We start from the raw sequence: 21448 nt of genomic DNA on the forward strand, positions 1-21448 counted from the left end.
CCCCAACCCCCATTCCCCGTCCCCCTGACCTGCTGGTGGGGAGGAGGGGGAGAAATTCAGGAGTAGAGTCTGGGAAGAAGGCAGGGGTGGGGGAAAGGTGCTTCTTAAGATTTCGTTTTATTTCTCTTTACCCTACTCTGATTTGGTTGGTAATAAATTCAACAAATTTCCCCAAGTCGAGTCTGTTTTGCCCATGACGGTAGCTGCTGAGCGATCTCCCTGTCCTTATCTCGACCCAAGAGCCTTTCATTGTATTTTCCCCTCCCCTATCCAGCTGAGGAGGGCAGTGATAGCACGGCTTTGGGGGGCACCTGGCCTCCAGCTGGGGTCAACCCACCACAACTGGATACTTTAAAGAGGAATATTCTCAGTGAGCCTATTCAATAAGCTTTTTAAGTTTTAATTGGGTTGAATTCTGGCTAGAGTAGACTTTCCCCTCAGTGTCCACTAAAGAAAACACCATGATTTGGATGCAAAGAGATACTTGGCATAAGCTACTTTATGAAGCCAAGTGGCATGGTCAGTAATGTGAACAGCAGATATGGACTTGTATTACAGATACTTTGCGTGATATATCTCACTCGCTTCAAACGTCCAGAACTCGGACATCTGTATCTGCTTGTCACGCTAGACTTTCTTCATAGTCAGTGGAGAGGAACAGGCACTCCTACGGCAAAAAACTTCTGACTTCACCGAGACATCTCCAGTATGAGATGCACTGACATTTGGAACAGCCTTTTTCATTCCACTATTTATAAACAGCACTGAGGGCAATTAGCTCAGCCTGAAACATCATTCAGCTGCCTACAGATCCCACCCTGAGTTAAATCCGACAGCAAAATTAAGAATTCCTTTGGCCTTCAGGAATGAAGAACTCGTATGAAGTATACACAAAGCAAATGCAACTGCAGGCATGGACAGATGTGCAGCCACGCTACCCTTAAACTGAGTAGGTCAAATCCTACTACAGGTGTGGCCAGTGCAGGCTCCAAAATCGGTACCAGAAGCTGATTAAATGCTCCTTGGTTTGCCTGCACTGAGCTCTGAACTGGTGTTGTTTCACCGCTATCATTACCTAGGCTACTTGTTTTAAAATTAGTCTGGATACCAAGGCTGTGTACATATACCTTTAAATGCAAGCTGTGCGGAAGGTACGGCAATAAAACCAGAATTCTGTCAAGTCTTACAGAAACACCCCACCATGACTGCACAGCTGTGAAAACATTAGTCTAAGGAATAAACCAGGAGAAAGTAAAAATATGAAAAGATTATTTGGAACAATTTGCCAGTGTTTTTATGCTCCATAAGAAACTTGTAAAAGCTTTGTCTGAAAATCCATCAAATAATACCCCTTGAAAAATGTAAGCACTGTTCAGGCACAGATTATGTTGAGACCACTGCTAAATGCTTGGGGTTTTTTTCGGTTTTTGGGGGTTTTTTTGTTTGTTTTTTTTTTCTAAGTTACATGCCACTTCCTAGGGAAGCATTATTGGAGCTGTGTGAAAACCTCTTTTCTGCATAAATCCTTCCATTGCTGCTAAATGAAGCTTAATCAGTTAAAGTCATCTCCACACTGTCAGTGGTTTATTCATGGTTGATAGCCTGACTCATCAGCTCTCCTGGCTGAAGGCTGGTTTTACAATGAAAGCTTTTATTCAAGAAGATGAAGGGAAGAAAATTCTAACAATTCCATCTCTGGGATTAGTAACCATTTTTGAAATGGCACTGCACCCAGTATTTTCTTTCAGGAAATAGTCTGGTTCAGGAAAGCCTGTATCACAGGGGGTGATTTAACCTCTTTGAAAGAAAAAGACTGACTAGTGAGTGTGAATTAGTTTTCTCATAGGCTTAGTTAGAGAAAATAACCCTGCTTATATATAGATACATTTGAAGTGACTTGTATAGACACCTGGGCCTAACATACAAACACTAATGTATGTCTTCTCAAATACTGTTCTGCTGTAAGGAAATCACTGAACAATGACATCCCAAGGAATAAAGGTGTGAAATGAAAGTAAGTGTATTGTTTCTATGACCACAGCTGTGTTACTTCATTTGTGTCACAGAACCATACAGTCTTTAACAGAAAGAAGGACAAGACCTGTACTCCGGCCAAAACCGAATGAGATCGCAACAGTTACAAAGGTCCTGGTAGGTTGTTTAGTAAAAGTGTTGTGGTAGTCTTCACGGTATAACGGTGTAAGAGGAGTAAGATTTTTCTGGGAAGTTATTTTCTGTCAGATCAGTTCGCACTGATGGAAAAGCAACAACCTTTTGATCCAGAATGCCTTCAATGTTTAGATCAGCCTTTTCTTTGTTCTGGTAGAGGGGTGAAGGTACCTAGCTGCTCGTGTTTTTATAGAGGTGTTGCTTAAATCTTTTTAGCAGAGGCATGCTGAGAGCTGTCCCAGCGAGTCTAGCTGTGAATCAGTACCTCACGTTTTGGTTTGAGTAAACTAAAGCAAGCAAGATGGTTTTTTTAGACACCTTAATCCCTCATGAGCTATTAGATACAGAAACTGGCACACCTTAATGATGCCAGCTTCTGTTTTAAACTAAAGATTATTAGAGCGCTGACAGATGCTCTGTCAGGAGATGCTTATATTGACACTATTCACACTATGTTTAAACTAAGAAGTAGTAAGGTATAAGAGGAGCAAGAAGGTAAAATGGGAGAGGACGACATTGGATATGAAGAGACCCCACATGGTTCAAAAAGAACCAATATTTGTAACTGTTTACTTTTACTGCTTTGTTTTTTTAAAACAAATGTATATTTGCTACAATAGGAGGGCTCAAACTCTGTGGACGTGGAGTTCAATAGCAGTTGATTTTCACAAGCATCATATCTGTGTGTATAGGCTACTGCTGGCCACGATTCAAATCTTCCCCTATATATTTTACAATTATCCAAATATCTCTGAAATTGTTACTAACCAAAACATTCTTTGAAAAAAAAAAAACACTGGTCCAAAGTGACAAAGATTTTTCAAGTTTGATTTTTTTTTTTTTAATCTGGAAGAAAAATCTTGCAGTAGAAAATTGTCAACCAGCTGTAATAAGATGCACATATATAAAAATTACACCTGGACACTTATGAGAAGCAAGTGTCTAAGCCATGAAATGAAAACAGGTTGGACAATGTATTGAAATTTATCTTCTGGAGTAATCTACAGGAAAAAAGACCTTCAGTAACTACCAGTTTAAAGAAGGACCGATAATATGTCACCAAGAAGATAAACCCCTATGACTTTGATCTAAACCTCTTCCTTCCTGTCTGCCTCCTCTAATTTAATCTTTTCTCGTACTTTTCTGTCTCATATGGATTGCTGTTTTGTCACTGCTTTCGCTGGCTGTGCATACACAGCACAAGGCTGGCAATTGCTCCTTCTAGCTAATCAAAGGCCAGGTACAGAAATATTTACTAAACAGTTAGTTAACATACTTTTTTTTTGCTCCAGAGACCACTGTAATCTTGCTTGAGGCTAGCAGGTACTTGCCTGTTACCCTCATTTCATGTGAGTAGAAGACCACCAGACAAACTGTTTAGGAAAAACCTTGATCTGCAGATCTTTTCAAGCAGCAACTCAATATACTTAGTGGACGACTTCTTTTCCTTTAGGGTATCAACTCTATATCCTTTCAAAGCCTCTCTATATGGTAAGAGTTGAGCTAAAGTCTAAGAAAGGTAAGACCTAGCTGTTTTTCTTTCACAGGAACTCTCTATTTTTTTCCATGCTGGTATATGATATGTTCAGCACAATGCAGAAGTGTGGGGGGAAAATAAGCAAAAAAAGATTTGGCAAGGCGTACTCACCACAACTCAAATTGTTTTCTGCTTTCAGTGCTGAAGTTGGAATACTCCAGAATTCATTTTCCCAGTCTACAATGTTTCCTTTCACATCACAGCTGAGGTTGGCCAGTGTTTGCGCATTCATGGTGAAATTCCAGAGGCGGAAGTTGTAAATGTCCCCGTTTAGAGAGCTCACTTCATTGCTGTTAGAGCCCAGCACCAGCCTGCCATTTCCAGGGATAACTTTGCCAAAGATACCCGGACAGTACACTATATGATAGGTGCTTTTGGCATATATACCTATACTGCCCGAGAAGCTATCCCCTACGACACAGAGCTGTTGAAAGGTTCCCGTGAAAAAGTCTGCATTTCGGGGCAATGCATTCTCAAGGATGCACTGCATGCCTGAGACGGACAGAAAATGGCCTTTTGTAGTCTTCCCAAAGCTGAAGAATTCTCTCGACAACGCGTCGGTGTAGGAGAAAACCTTCCAGTCGTCGTCGTCATCGCTGCTGCCCTTGGTTGCTTCAAAGCACAGTGTAAACTGCCTAAGCTCTGGCATTGAGACAGTCTCTGCCACGGACACAGCATCAACGTCAGGAACCTGGGGAATGATGACTTTCTGATTCCTCAGAGATACAGCAACTAGAACCAAGAGCATGTAAATAAATTACCAAATAAATAAACTCATCATATAGAAATAAAGGCAGACTGGCAGCAGGGGTTAAAGTAACATTCATTAAAACAAACATTCATCAGGTGGTTTCTATCACTGTAATACACCAATAGCACACACAAAGGGGAATTTGGCTTGGGAGCGCACTCAGCTGAAAATATGCAGAGTTCCTTTTCAATGGCATGGAGAATACCGCACTACACACTGTTAACAACCCCTCAAGTTGTAGTAAGAGCAATATTAAGACATATTAACTACTAACTTCGAACTCTGCCTCAGCTCACTTTATAAAAATTACTACTCTTTTGTATAGTAAGGATGCATTAGGCAATGGAATAAACCAGTTATTTGAAAAACAGAGTATGACTTGCTTTTAAGATATATTATTTTAATTACTTCTCTGCATGGCTGCATGACACCAATGAAGTTCAGGCCTTGCTTCTTTTAAGTATCACAATAGAAGAAAGCCCCCATTACATTCCTTGGCAAACTGAAGCCTTTTGTTCCTGAATTCAGCTAATGGGTTTCTGCAAAGCATTAGGCATCCTCTCGTTTTGTCCTCATCAGCCTTCTGGTTGAATACTGCAGTCGTGTGTTCATGAATATTTATATCCAAGCTGTTCACTATTTGCTAATATTTCGGTCAGCGGTTTTGGATTTTGCACAACTATCTAGAAACAGCTAGTCCTCTTGCAAATATGTACGCAGTAAGGGTATTTAGGCATGGGCAGAACAGAATTACTTGGTCTCTAATCATTATTAAGTATTCTCATTTGCACAAGCAAACTGGCAGTCACCAGATGTGAAAAACAGCATCACACGACATATGCTTTTGCTCCATGAGTATATTTATGACAACTCTTTTCACTCTACTTTGGAGAACATTATTTTTCAAAATAAAGTGTCAATATGCTCAGTTTTATTGGCACATTTATGGCAGCAAAATCCTCCTAGTACACTTCTCCACAGAAGGAAGTTTCAGGTTATCATTCGTGCAAAGGCATCAAGGCCAACAAGACCAGATTCCAGAAGCCCTCAGTTTTACTTCTGGCTCCACAGTTCTGTGGCAGACCACATCTCCAGCAAACGTCTGTTATTCTTTTACGCATTTTCACAATGTGTATGCTGGAAGTGAAACTCGTTTTCCCTAGACCTGAACAGTAACTGCCCCAGTAGTTAATCCCTAGTCTCCCCTGGGATTTAAGTGATGCCATAACATATACATTACTTACTACACCTGTTCCCTTCTCAGAATGAAATAAAAATCTTTCATTCAATATGAGAGGGTGAGAGATGTGAGGGAAGGGTGACTGTCACACTACACTCAGGAAAACAGACAGATATATGGGGTATAAGGATTCTGTGTGGTCTGTGGTGTTGCACTTCCCTTTGCCAGCTGCTTGCAAAGACTCTGAGCTCCAAACTACCATATTTGGATATACACAAGGACATAATTTGACCAATACATTATACAGTAAAACAACATAAAGTATTGCATGTTATCCAGCAACCCAGCAACTGGAGAGTGGGAGGGAAGAGAGAAAAATACTGGGCTTTTATAATTACTGGATGTACTTCATAGATTTTTTTTTTTTCTTCCCAAGGGCAAAAGTATGTTGTAACAATTTTATAGATAGAAAATGTTTTCAACTCTCCATTGAAAACAGGAGCATTTTTTTCACAGGTTAATTATACCGTAAGCTTCTTTATGTAACATGGAAAGTGTTCCAGAAGAAGTACAAGGATTCAAGACCTGAAAAAGAAGCAAGCTCATTTACATGAGCACTGTCCAGCCTGTGTTAGGGTGGTCAGGAGAGTTATGGACCACCTGGTCACATTTAAACAGTACAGGAAGATAAATAAACAGGGAGGACGTTGCTCCGGTACTGAACAAGTCTACTCAACTTTGCTGTACTCATCTGGCAGATTTAACCACTGGCACCTTCCCCGTACAGTGAAAGGACAACACTGACAAGTATTTTGTCCATGTGGAGAAAACAGAATCCTGCCATCCACATTAAGTGCAGACCTCGTTCCTGATTACAGTTGCACAGCCAGTCGTCGTACTGATGAATTTCAGATGTTAGTTACTGGAGAAACTTGTTATTCTCTGAGGAAGAATATACATATATTCTTGGAATATTCAGCCAAGTGTTTAGACTACTTTCGGAATGATGTTAAATTGTTTCTGTTAGGAAGATAACTGGATTACAATGAACAGGGGTTTTTTTTGGACACATCGCTATTTACTCACGAAGAATGTACAAAAGCCTTGGCAGCCTGGACGCAGCAGGAGCGACCAACAACAGGCAGCTCACTGTTCCGAGATCCACATCTGCTTTTATGGGAGCGCTGGGACGACACGAAGCCTGCCTCTGACGCTTTTTAGAGCCCCTAGCTTACTTGCAGCTCACTGTCTCCTATCTCATACACCGCTTTACACATCAGCAAGCCAGGAGTCCCTAGATTGTATTTTACAATCCCTTGCAGGGAAAACTGCTTTCCTGCCAGTTGACGGGCTTTTTTGCATGGTTTGGTGCTTGAGTGGTGGCTTCTGCTGTTCCCAGCTTCACTGCTTTTGTCTGCCCTTTCACTGATGCTGGAAGAAACGCATCAACTTGAGTGAGGTCTGCAAGTGCCTACATACCAAATACATGTTTGAGAGTTTTTTTGTTGAATTGTGCTTTTAATCTGGGCTACCGCAGAACTACTCAACTGTGTGTTAATTTTACATGACATTGTCTCAAGCATTTCTGCTGGCTCTCCTTCCTCTCCTTTCGGTGGCTGAGTGACTTCTACTCACCAGCGGAGCTACTACTTACACAGTTAACTATTACTAGAAAATTATTTAACACGCCAGCTCTTCAACGGATGTAAATTGACATAATTCCCCAAAGACTAGCAAAGCTGCACTGAGTTACTGCAGCTGAGGCTATGGCCCATCTATCTGCCGTTGGTGTGTTGCAGGAGGTGACAACCAGGAAAGCCAACATTTCTGTGGGCAGCCAACTTGTTATGGATACCAGGACATGCTCTGTGAAACTCAGTTTGAAACCACTCTTACATAAAACTGAGTAGTCACAGTCATAGAAGCTGTTCTATTCTTGCCTAATTACCTCCCAAAACTCACTTTCTTATATTTGTCTTTCCCCATGTACATTTTGTCTTGTGTACATATTGTATATTAGGACATATCATTAATGTCTTTTTAAAGGCCATTTCTAGATAGCAAATTGCTGTGTGTCTTTGAATCACCCTTTACCTTCCAACTTTGCACTACTTTGTGAAACTCAAAATTGAACAAAAATGACTTAATTTTATTATTTACATATGATCGTTTCTGAGAAATGAAAGAAAATACAAATATAACACCGTTCCCCTTGCTCTGGGAGAAATTAATGATTTTGCCCAGGTATCATGTATGTAGTAGTAACAATGGTGTCAGCTTGACAAAGGAGCTTTGAAACTCCATTGGGGAACCTTAAGTGAGGGGGCGTGCAATCTCTCCAATGGCCTTGGGAACTCTTTGCAAGGACGGGAGAGCCTATCACTGACATCTGCCATGCAGATGCGTCCTAATTTCAGTGTGTGTGTGCGTGTTGATGTCCTATTGTCTACATGCTTTTATAACTTGAAAGGAAAGCAGTATGTTATCATCCCTTTATCAAGCCCCTTTTCTGTATCCATTGCCGGGTTAAACACTGCCATGATCTTTGACTGTGACTATCTTCTGAACCCAACATAATTGCACAACTGTGGGCAGTAAGCAGAATATAGTTATAATTTGCCCTAGATGCATGCAGCCAGCTCTCCCAGCACCCATGGTCAAAATCACGATCTCAGGTGAGAGTTACGTATTTGGAGTAATGAAATAAAATCAGCAGCCTTAGTCTAGATGCTTAACAGCAAGCCTTAACACAGAGTTTCCGAACTAATATATATGTGAAACGTTAAAATACAAGTCACTGGTGAAGGCTGCTGACACCTGTATGCACACTGGGGAGTAGTCTTCTTATTCAAAATGAAAGGATATCTTCCAAGACTATTTAACTTTAATGGTGCTACCCATGAACATAAGGTAGTATTCAATTTGGCATGGAAGTAATATTTTTGCTTTCATAAAAATACATCACCTATAGGTATATATACCCAAATGGTTCTCTATGTCTGTGGACCTTTCCTCTCCTCCTCATTGAACACACCTGTGGGCAATATTACATCTTTCAATTCCAATTGTAAGTGATCTTATCCCTTATAATCATACTTAAACATTAAAATATTAAAGAAGAATAAAGAAATACATCATTTTGCATAATCCAATTGCCTATCATTTTTATGATCCACTTGATTTTACAACTTCTTACAATACAGCAAGAGATGCTGTTTTCCAATACAGAAACCTTTCAGAAAATCTGCTTCCACTTTCAGAAGAGAACAAGCGCTCCTAGAATTATTACTACATTCATTTCGTCAGCACGAAAGCACCTCAGTAGAAAGAAGTATTTTTAGCTCCTCTGATATGACATTACCTTTTTTCCTTTTCAGAACTGCACACAAATTTTGCTGGCATAATCAGGACTACTTTTGTCTTATGATTCCTGGGGATTACTACCTTAATTATTTTAAAATATTATGATATGCACAATAAATATTTTTTAAAAATTCATGAGGAAGATGTGCTTGTGACTGAAGAGATAACTGCAAACCTCCCTGGCTCTGTGTTTCTACAGCAGCCAGCCAACCACCAGAACATAAGCGTCCTCTAGTAACGTAAATGCTCAATGCAATACTAGTATTCAGTCTAAGGTGTGCAACTTCAACAAAAAGAAAGCCTACTGAGAGCATGCAACTGAAAACTATAACCCTGAACTGGAATGAAGAGGGAGTAGCACATGGGGCCTGTAAGTGATCATCCCTCTGTTACCTAGCCGCCCTTTACTATCATATGAGAGCAACTTCTAACTAATGCTTTAAACAACAAAACAAAAAATCATCAATCACATATTATTTGTACCTTATCTTCTAGGGGAAAAAGCATGAGTGTTGTGTTGTTTTTGGGTTTTTTTTTTTGCAGTTGTTAGGCTTTTTAAAATCTAAGCATTTCTATGTATTTAAGGAAAGGAAAGAAAGGTCAAAGAACTGGAAGGAAAGATGTGGTACTTCAAGACATGGTTTAGTGGACATGGTGGTACCAGGTATACGGTTGGACTTGATGATCTTTGAGGTCTCTTCCAACCATAATGATTCTATGAAAGGCCGCCATTTTGCAATGCCAGTTCACCCCTGGGAGTTTGCTCCAGAGGCTGGAAGAACCCCTGAGAAGTTCTGCCTTCTGCACAATCTCCTCCTCACTGCTGGGCCTTCCACTGGGCCAGAGGTCCAGGCTGGTCTTGTTTCTGGTTCAGCTAAGTTCCCCCTCAGTCTCTCCCTTAAGTTCCTATGTCCCTCTGCAGGTATGCTGACCTGAAGGACAGGTGTCCTGCTTCCAAACCCTGCTGCATAAATCTGCAGGGAGAGGCACTGTTAGGCCTAAAATCTTTGCATGTGAAAAGTTCTTCTAACACACTTGATGTCACGTCAGAAAAAGATAATTCATTTTCATGCAAAGAAATAGAAATTAGTTAAAAAAAACATATAAGAGAACTCTGTAATTTTACCCTGCAGCCTCCCTATCCTTTCCCTTCTCATGGAGAACTTGATTCCTTCGGGAAGTGTCATTCTAATCCTTACAGGACATTTTCTTCTAACAACTATAAGAGGGATGAAATGCTTTGAGTTTACTTACTTCGTACATAGCTGGCATTAAAACCTTTCTTTTGGATACTGAAGTCGCTTTTAAATGACACGATCATTTCATTTCCAGTAGAGTTATAGGATAATCCTTTGGCAGTGATGCCACAAAGGTTCATCGGGCTTTCTCCATTGTCTAATGTCAGTGAATCATAAATGCAGCCAGGAGCTTCTTCAATGTCAAAATCAATAAATGTTAGTTGTATGATGAATCCATGAGGTGCTCGAATGATCCACTTGCACGCTTGGCTGTTGGGATAATCACTGGGGAAGCACGGAGAAGTGAAAACTCCAGAGGGGTCAGTTAGCACGATCCTACAGTCGTAACATCCGTGAGCTGGCAGTAAAAACAGAGAAAAGCTGGCGGTCAGGAAGAGAGATAACTTAACAGGAAAGAAATCACCAACACAATAACTAAATGTCTTTCTATACAGAAAAACATAAACAGGCATGAGAGGAAGAAAGGCAGAAAAATGCCTGGTTTCTAGTGGATACAATGCTGGGGAAATAGCACAGCAAAAGAATATTTTATATAAGAAATCCTACACAAAAGAAATATAAATTATACTGCTAAATATTCATTTGTAGACAAATTACAGATGTGCTATTTATATTGACCTGACAAAGGCGAAGCGAAAGCAACATTTCTGAATTCAGAAAGGCAACCAGATTCTTACACTGCAACTTCTAAAAAGACGACTGGGATCATGTACATTTTTTGGCTGCTGGTCTGATGCTGACTGGTGGCTATTCCAGCAGCTCTGTGCCACGCTATTGTTTCCAGTGGAATGTCCCTGGAACGCAGCAGCACAAGCGATGGGTTGAAGAGCGGCAGAAGTAGCAGCTCTGCAGAGCTCTTGAAGGTTAGTCATCAGCATTTCTGGCAAATGCTCTCCACATCACCCAGAAGGGTAGCAGTGAGCTACTGGCTTTTGAATCAACAGCAGATTACTGCACTCTTCCCATGCTGACTCAGCTCCATTGGCATATTTGTGGCAGTCAGGCTCTAAGAAATTCTTCTCCCATTCCTCATACCCCTTTGCTCACCTGCTGTGCTTATCCACAAGAATTTCAGGCCCAGTTAGTCCCCACGGTTGCGTTTCTTGTTTGGTTTACATTTGCTCATTTATCATATATTTACTTAGTGTATTATATGATATAATTACCGTGAACTGCCTGCTGCTAAAATCTGTGACGGTTTGCCAAAGCAGCGCTGAACAAACTAGGTGGGAACTGAATATCGCCAATAGATAACCAAAGAAACTAACCAGCACATCTATGCTGAATTACTTTGCAAACATTTCATTAGGCCACAATCCTGTGTCAAGTACTACAAGTATGATAAAAAATAGGACAATGCGAACATGCACTATTAGTTGCCCAAGCTAAAAGCAAGTAAAAAAGTTCTCAAGTGTAAACTACATATGGAGCACATATAAAATAGGAATAAATGCAACAAACTTCTCCAAAGAGCCCTTGATGTTTCTTTCCACTGCTCGGGTCCTGATATTGTTCAGTCACGTTCAAATGGCGTTTGGCCTAAGCAAATGGACCCTGACTCTGGGAAGTGGCATGGCAAAAAAGGAAGCACGAGACATCTGCAGGGACAATTGTGAAGTGTATTTTACAGAGTTTTTATCATTTTTATTTGCAAACCATGAATTCATATGGCCCCAAAGAGGTAAAGAGACTATTAATTAATTGGGCTCTCACAGCCAAATACAGGCTGGTTACATTAAAAAAGATCAGTGGGATGCTTATTTGTTCAAATGAGGAAAAAAAGATTGCCTGAAAGATTTGAAGGTAGCTTTGGGAAGACATAGCACTCATGACATTGGAAAACTTGACCCATGTAGTACAAATAGGAGCCTGTCCACTCTTAATTTCTCTGCAAATCCTTCCAGTCAGAGGACTATGCTCACCTGCCCTGAAACCCTGCTGTTCCATTTATTACCCAGAGAGGGAATATTTACTTGTTAGTAAGGTGACTATAAAACCTGCAGTTGTACAAACAGATGATAGCTTCATCCAACAGATTTTGCACAGACAGGTATCAGTTTTCAGAGAACCACCCTAGATTAGGAGGAGGAGGAACAACAGGAAAAGCACGCTCTAAGCCACAAGCCACTGTGGTCTCCTAGTCCAGAGTGAGCAGCTGTAAAGATGGCTCCAGCGGGAGCTGCCTCGGGCTGGAAGGCTCCGTGATTCACGCTCCTGCCTTCCTTATGGATGAGGGCTACAGGGGCTGAGGATGTGGCAGCACGTCGCTCCCGCTCTCCTAGCCATTCCTGCCAGAGAACTAAATGACACAGAGCTATCTGGGCAGTTGAGAGCTTTCCCTGTGCACCCATACGGACTCGAAGCCATGGACTAAGCTGTTGAGTGATATAAATACCTACATGAACATAGGTGTTAATGTACACTCATTCAGCCTTGGACCCCTAAAGTAAATCTTCAGGGCATTATAAAACATTGCTGAACCAGAAAAAAATATGACACTTGTCAGTAGAAGTGTACCTCTCAAATTGGCAAAATGTTATATTCAACCTGGGACTGGAAAAGTCAAATTTGTCCACCAGAAAGAACATAGACATTCTGAAGAGAAGTCTGCCTTTATTAATTCTGTTGATCACCATCAACCAAAACAGGACTCAGTTCTTCTATTTATTTCTCTCTTGAGTATTTTTCATTGTTTCTAAGCTGTGTAAAAAAAGTCTGTACACATAACAAAAATACTTATATCCCTGCTGCCTGTCGCTGTAAATACTAAAACACAAATGTTATTTATGTTATTGTTTCTTTCAGTCATTGAATCTTTTCACTAACATATTATTGGTTTATTATATCCATATTGTTTTGTTGGTTTTACAGACCTAGCGCAAAAAAACTGTCCCTAAATTTAGGTAGGAAAATAAGTGCTCAAAACTTTACATACACAGAAGAAACAGATTTGGTGAGCAAAATAGCTTGTTTTTTTGAAGTGGGTTGGCTCCATTTTGGCATAGTAGCTATTCTGTCCATGACTGCAATTTGAAGGAGAAATATCCTGTTTTCATGCAAATGTCCACAGTAGTAAGTAAAAAGAAAAGAAAACAAACAACAAAACTATATATAAACAGAATGGTTTTGAATGGAACTTTTTGCACAGCTTCTCATGAGACAGTTATTTTTCTATAAACACCACCTATTTTACTCATTAAAGAGAAAAATTGCTGTGGCAACCTTCGGCCATCAGCCAAAGCTGACAGATATTTTGCAATCCCATTGGCCCAGAGCAGTTCTGAACTGTGGATACTGAATACTTGTTGCAATACACACCACAAACATTTTTACAAGCAATCTGAGATATTTTACTGATTTTAATGAGAACAAATTTAGGTATGAGATCCTTGGTTAGGAACTCCACATACGCAGAATCTACCTGTCAAGTATTTTTTATCACCCTAGACCACAAGAAATTCACTCTCTAAATACATTTTACCCAATAAAAGCTTTCATCTTTTCTCCCCTTCTTTTCTTCCCCAAACCAAAATGAACACCCTCCCCATATAGTGAAATCAAGCACTTCATTTTAACATTTCCTAAATTGAAAGTTTCACTGAGCAATTCATTTGTCTCCATCATGAGAATATCCTGAAGTATGGTCTTCATTTCATAATCACTTTTTTTTTCCCCGCAAGACTCATACTTCCTATAATAAAAGAATAATTAAGTATTTAGTACGACACTTCAACACTATACTAAAAAGAAAAACTAATAAATTCCTCTGGAGCTTTCACCAAAGTTATCTAAGCGATTCACAAATGTTAACTGACTTCAGGAGGGGAACTGACTGCAGGGAAAATGGCTTTTTCCCTCCTATCGTGCCCATTTTATAAGGATATAGTTTGGCATGGAGATAATGGGCAAAAATGGCAAAAGTTTCCATGGATTTTGGGTTCCTAATCTAAGAAATGAGAGTACTGATTTTCCTTAACTACTTAGTATTTGTACAGGGTTTTGTATGTCCAAAGCACACTATCAATAACTTTAAACTGCAGCTGGGAGAGCAGTCTGCCAATCCGGTCCACTGTAGAAAATCCAAAAATGAGTACTTAGCGGCCAATGGAAAATTTTGGTCAAAGCAATTTGGCCATCTTTAATAGGAACCTATCAGTAAAGGCAGGGATAGAATCCCGTTCTCGTGGTTGCCAATTTTCCTAACCATGAGACTCTCCTGAGTCTCCTGCCTATTTCACATACATACCTTTTAATTTCTGTGAAGAGCGAAGTACCTTATACTAGTCTTCCCTATACTATGCCAAATCATCTGAAGACTGTCCTAAAACCAAGGGGCTAAGGGAAACAGTATGTGACTCACTAAAGATTGCACCATACAAACAGATGTGGGCACACGCAAACCTCATATCCTATGGAACAAAATTAATTGCCCAGCCTGTCCTGTCTACTGATTTTGTCTCTTTAGAGCCCCAGCACAGAATTCCACCATTGGAAGCCATGAAGACACTTGTAAGCACTGAGATACACAATTTGAAAGTGACTTTCACAAGCCATTTGCAGGCAGCCGAAGCAACAGTCAGACCCAGAGCTACAACGCTGAACTGCAGATTTGGGAAGGAAACAGTCTGTATATAACCGCCTCCCATACACACGTATTTCTCTTTTTTTGATTTCTTCTTACATGACTAACATATTCCAGAACTTGCCTCCAAAATCTGTGCTAATATATGTATTTTCCTGTAGCTTCTCACACTTCTGTACTTCTCTCCATTGTCATCATTTTCCCCCAAACCCTCATCTTTTGCCCTATTATATTCTGCGCTTCTTTCTCAGGCATGAGTTTTGACCTCTACCGCCCCACCTGCTTTCCTTTCTGCACTTACCCAACCTTGGAGAAATGCTGGACAACCAATTTTGTTTGGCCAAGATTTTTTTTAAAAGAACAAAAGCAATCCAGCTTGGCACACTGCCTATTTCAGCCCTAAAGACTTAAAGATTGAGAAGGTTAGGATCAAAAGAAAACAGAGTCTCTGGGGAAAAATGTCTGCGCTTGCAATTCGTGCGTTATCCAGTTTGTTTTCATGCGAAGTCACACCTTGTGTTGGGTTTTACTTTTTCCAGCTGTATCATGCAGCTGGCCTTCTCTACAGCATTTTCCACCTGACAGAAGTGTAAATGACTACACATGCGTAGGCAGCGGCACAGGATACCAATGATAGCGGGTGTGGGTTGAATTAACACTTCTGGTATTTTTTTTAAAAATCCATTAAAAGGCTCCCTCATAAAACTAAGATAGAATGCTGCTGGATTTCATTTTGGCATTAACTCCACTTCTCCCTGTAGAGGACACAACTTTCATAGGAAAATACCCTGAAATATCCTGAAACCTATGTAGCTCTGGGATCAAATTATCAGAAAACAAAACAAAACAGTTTATGTCTAATCTTACACAAGTGAACACTAAAATCTTCCTTGCCTGACAGAATCAGGCCAATCCTACACCAGAGAAAATCTTAGTGATGGTACCTAGCACTTTAGACATCAAAAAGCAGTACAGAATTAATTATAATTTGCTTTCATGTAGACATCTGAGAACCTTTAAGCACTTTACATACATCTAAAAAATTAGCACTTACAAGGATGGTCATTTCAAACTAAGTAAGAGAGAAGCACGGAGAGGTGACGTGACGCAGGCACTTGCAAGCATGTGGCAAAGTCCAAAACAGAAGCGAAACCTTACAATCGTTTACTGTGACAGTATGCAAAAATACCTACTTTGATGAACAGTAGGCAGGAAAAAGTCTTGCTTTATAACAAGAAATTAATTGTTGGTTTTTTTTTTTTCCTATTTCAAGGATGCCATAACAGAGATATGGCCAAACATTAGGTTAAATGTATTTATGACTCCAAATAGACGGGTGAATGAGGTCAGCAATGGGCACACCTGCAGACAAGCAGTAAGAAGGGCCAAACCACCAAGATGTGGGTGGGCTGGAATGGCTACAGAACAAACAAACCCATGTTATTCCAACGAGACACAAACACTAAACCCAGAACAGCTATCACATGGCAAAGGCTTCAACAGCAGCTTATCTTCACTTTAAAAAAATAATTTTGAACATAAAGGGGATCTGTAAATCTACAGAAATACCTATACACAAAATGTGGATATATTAATTGCAAAGAAGTGTCATGTCATTCCCTCTGGATATAAAGTAATGCTCTGCTTACTCACGCATAATATAGTTACAAGGTAAGACCTATATAGATTTTTATGCAAAACATTAAGCTTAGCACTCTTCTGGAGCCTCTGCACACCAAACCATGCTGTCTGCTCCCTGCGCAACCCATAATTTGATCAAGTTCTGCATGAGAAAGTGCAAATGAGGAGGTGAGGCAGGTTTATTTTTGCTTCTTTATTTACTTTCCAAATTGTAGATGCTGTTTTGATCTCCCAAAAAGATCGTTATTTTGCTACAGTATGCTGGCCCTGATAAAAATTACTATACACAACACATAATTTAATGTTAGCATGCATTGTAATCCTCAAATTAAACAGACAATCCTAACTATCTAAACATGTGGATTAGAAAAAAAAAAAACACAACAAAAAAAAGGACAAAATCAACAAAAGGTTTATTTCTGCAATAAATAGAAGGGAAGTAAGACTCTCATCCTGATGTGTATAAAAGTTTGTCCCCGCATGTACAATGTTACAGGGCTGAGGTCTGCTGGTTGGAAATATGACTGCGATTGTGATAAATATAAATGTCCTCTGATTTGTAATGATAATATGGAACCACTTCTGCTTCAGCATTTCTACAGTGTGCACAGCCCTAAATTCACAAAAACCTTGAGCAGATCCTAAAATCTCACAGATAGTGTTTGGATTTAAGCACGGACTTAAAATTCAGCAACTGTTTAAAGTCCTTTCCTGCACAATGATGCCTTTGAGTCCTGTCTTCGAAGTTTTACAGTCCTGTCTTCAGCCTTGCAGCCCCCTCAAAGCAGAACAGGAGGGCACGACTCCGTAACTGCTGCCATATGAAAACAAGAGGGGAGGCATGGCACGGATCCGAGTGGCAAGGAAGGCTCTGCTATCCTCTCTAAGTGCCATTCATTTTCTTTTTCTTTTCAGGAAAGGAGCAATAACTGGACCAACATATGGTCCACTCTCAGAGACTCAGGTTGCATGTGAAAAGCTGATTAAATAATTAACATGAACCATTTTACACCTGGCCTAATGTCTACACAGCAATCCATACTCTTTCTTCCATTCATTGCCAACCCACTGGGCATATTCTAGATTCCCAAGTTGGGAGGAGCAAGAGGTTGATCTTTTATATCAAACTCTCAAAGAAATAGTTCCTTCCAATCTTTGAATTTCCTTCCCAAATTACTTTCTGCCTAAACACCAAGAAAGGCAAGGTTTAATTTTAATTCAGTCATGAACTTTCTAAAAATGTCACCATGTCAAAGTCTGTTATTCCCTGCCCTCCCCACTTAAAAATGGAAGCATTATTCCTCTGGATAGAGTTCAAACCCATGCCATCACCCTTCAACAGCAGGATGTTTTACTAACTTTCAGCTCTGCAAAGGCATCACTAGCAGGCTTTGATGCTGGACAACTTGTGCATGGAGAAATATATTTCAGCTCACCTTTGAGGGGTTTTAAAATTCTCCAAAAACTCAACAGTTAAACTGCTGGTCACTAAAATACCTGGCAATGTAGTGAAGGTCATCAAAAAATGAAAGCCAGTACAATTTAAATAATTCTCTAAAACATTCCTAAAATACTTATTTATATTAATAGGTGTAGAATATATAGAATCCCCAGCAGTATAAACATTACCAGGTTTTATGTGAAACCACCTGCATAGACTCATCAGTAATATAACCAGCGTAATTCAAAAAATAAATCTTATGAGCTTTATATGAGTGAAATTTTACATTATCCTAGTGAAAGCTTCAACACACAGTCAAATGCATTTTGCACAGCGTGAGTATAACAAAGATGTAAGTAGGAAGACTCTTTCATCTCTGTGTTATTCTTAGTTTGCAAATGTGACTTTTTTGTTGATTTGTAAGAAAACACTATTTTAAGCACTATTAAAACCTCAGTCCAGACTTTCATTCTGCATCATTCCCATTGCATCATCTGCATAGTACTCCTTGTACCCAGCAAGAATTTAAAGCCTCCATATTCCTGACTGGAAATAGCACATAACCCTGGCAGAGCCTTTTATAATTCAATGAAAGACAAGATTGTGCTCTCACAAAATAATTCAACAATTGGGTTTTGGCCACTGAAGCCAGGAGACAAAGAGAGTACTATGCCCTGGCCAGTCATATCAGCTTGCCTCACATCTTCTTTTGCTGATGCATTATGTCCTGCAGCACACGCTTTAAATGGCTGAACCGGTCGGTGCACCTAAGAATAATGAAATGCCAGGAAAAAAAAACCAACTCGTTACAGGCTAATACATAGACATATATGAAAGTGTAACTGTTGTCTGTGAAGTCACTTATTATTCCTGCTTTCTGCTGCTCTAACCCTTTTTGCTTATCAGATTATTAACAAATTACATTTTCTGTCACATGAAATTAGAACTCGTTATTTTCTCTCTTTTGTAAGACAAGAACAAGGCACTTCGTTAATGAAATTACATGCGGCAAATTGAAAATTGATAAAAGACAGTATTTTCTCTCATCTTACGTCAGCCTGTGGAACTCTGACCTGAAAAGTATCAAAGCAGGGAACATAAAATTCAGAAAGCCAACAGACATTTTTCCATGTATCTAGTAAGACCTTTGAATCCCTCCAGGTATATAATAATTGCTAAAAAGAGACATAACTGTAAGGAATTGTAAACCTCATGGCTTATGCTTGAAACTAACCTCAACCAAGTGATCAGGAACTGTACTAACAGCTCCACCTTGATGGCGGGCCCAACCCCAGGCTCCGGGACTCGACTGCCCGCCTGACCGCAGCGCAAGGCTCACCCTGAGCCCAGCCAGCTCTTCTCCAAACCCTTCCTGGCCACGGCTCGGCAGCCAGCACATGTCAGGGACCATTCCCAACATGCAACCCAAATACAGCTACCCTCATTTTTTGTAACTACGTGCATTTGGGACACAGCATAAGCTGGCCTCTGAAGCAGAGAACAGCCCTGGGCACGTCTCATTTACTGGAACAGAGGTGGCCAGAGCATGTGTGGGAAAGGGAAAGCAGCCACGCGAGGCACAGCATGAGGCCCTATCTTGTGTATCTTACGTAGGAGTCAATAGAGCGGGTCTCGCTAGTTTTGGTGGTTCAAACACTACACGTAAATCCGGGCGAAACACGTGGTAGTACATCCTGTTTCTAACACGATAATTAAAATCATCTTCCAGGATACACTTGAGGTCAGTAACAGTAATAATGTACCAAAAAAATCAGGAAGAACAAAGCTTAATTTTCAAATCTGAGGTTAAGATTAGAAAAGCAGAAGTGAGAATAGTAAATTACTGACTCAGGAAGCATTCACCATGAACGGAGACAGTAACCAGCTACCGCTAAACCCAGTAGCAGACTTTTCACTAAAACCAATACAGCAGGAGCTGAACTGCACTTCCTCATGACATGGTCCTGTGTAACATGGTGCTAACACTGAGAGATGTTGTTATTTATTTTCTCATAAATAAATATATAAACCACAGCATGATTCTTAATCCTTTTCGTAAGGGACACAGACGGACTGGAACTTTACACCGATTTAGGGTGTACCATTCATATGCAAGCTGTCGAGACTTTGGACAGGACATTTCAGGGAATTGACCTCTTGACTTCTCAAGACTAGCATCTTAACCAGCCAGAGTCATCGAAATATTGACATTATTGGCATTTATTATACGCCAAATCTCCAAAACGTTATGACAGCCCTGGAAAGATCAGAGCTGATGCTCTTCATTCTCTCAGAGTGGGATGCTAGCACAATACAGAAACCATTAGAAATTCAGTGTACTTCCAGATATTCCATACCACCCCCAGGGCCCATTTTATGCTGAAATCCAGTAGGTATTTGTTTCTGTTGGGTTATCATTGCCACTAAAAGCTCTGACCCCTCTGGATTGCTGTAGCACAAATATCCTACCTCCTGACAGCAACTGACTTTATCACAGCAGTGACTCCAGTAGGTTTTGATTGATCTGGGAAATTGAGGGAACCAGCTACAATAGAAGAAAATATGTTCAGGGCCAGGGTGGGGGCCCTGCACTGCCTGTTTCCCCTTAGTTGTTTGGTTTTGTGCCAATGAAAATGGAAGTGGAAACAAACACACTGACTGGGTAAATCTGCCCTGACCCATATGAGTGAAGTTCACACTGTAGACAAAGTTATGGATTTCCCCCAGAGGGAGGGGGTAATGTGAAAATCCTGTGTTACACCCATTGTAACTTAAGAATATTTTCATTGGCATTCCTATGAAAATCTTATAAAAATAACAGAATTGACTCGCTAGTTTTGGCCTGAGTTGGATTTTTTTTTTTTTTCCACAAAGTAGCAGAAGTTTGGGACAAAGAGTGGTATTGACAGTTCAGTTTAGATATGCTGGTTAAAAAAGTATTAACTAGTAAGTGTATGGGCTAGCAGAATAAGCACATAAGCTAACACACATCAGTAAAGAGAAGACTGTTAGGGAAGGGATAGGGTTGGTAGAAGTGAGTTGGGTTGGTAGAAGTGAGCTGTTTTGTGAGGTTGTTGCATGTAACATGTACATCTCAGTTTGGAACCATTATATCACACTCCATCACAAATCATGCTGAGATTTACAAGAGGAATGGTCATCAAGAATGTCATATTTTTGTCCGCTCCAGCAAGCAGTCCTGGCTGTTGGCTCCTAGCTGTTCAGTTGCTGCATTGGCACAAAGAGTATCACATCCTCAGCTAGGGTAAATCCACGAGGACAGTTAGCTTCAACACAACTATACCAGGCTGTACAAGCTGAGAAGCTGTACAGCTAAATAATTTCTTGTGTATCATTCGTGCAACTGAGTGTCGTGCTTGCCTGGGAAGCTGTTAAAAAAAAATACAGTGGGAAAACAGCTGACAATCTTTAGGAATTTGAGATCCCACCAAACTGCACAGATACTGGTTAAAATGATGTTATATCTGGGCACAGGTCATGTTCTTAGTAGAACTCAGTGACACA

At 40.2% G+C, this 21448-nt stretch overlaps 1 protein-coding gene across 1 annotated transcript; it reads right to left on the minus strand.

The window, feature by feature from the left end:
- Positions 1-3817: 3817 nt before the first annotated feature.
- Positions 3818-19334, minus strand: LOC104162515 (G-protein coupled receptor 126-like; the record flags this gene model as incomplete). The annotated part of the gene is made up of 4 exons (XM_009701260.1): positions 19158-19334; positions 18537-18690; positions 10255-10596; positions 3818-4438 (listed from the first exon to the last, which is right to left on the minus strand). Coding segments are annotated over exons 1-4 (1294 nt in total), but the record flags the coding sequence as incomplete, so codon positions are not given.
- Between the last annotated feature and the right edge of the window lie 2114 nt (positions 19335-21448).

Source organism: Cariama cristata, unplaced genomic scaffold, assembly GCF_000690535.1.
Source record: "Cariama cristata isolate BGI_N322 unplaced genomic scaffold, ASM69053v1 scaffold18015, whole genome shotgun sequence".
Taxonomy (NCBI): domain Eukaryota; kingdom Metazoa; phylum Chordata; class Aves; order Cariamiformes; family Cariamidae; genus Cariama; species Cariama cristata.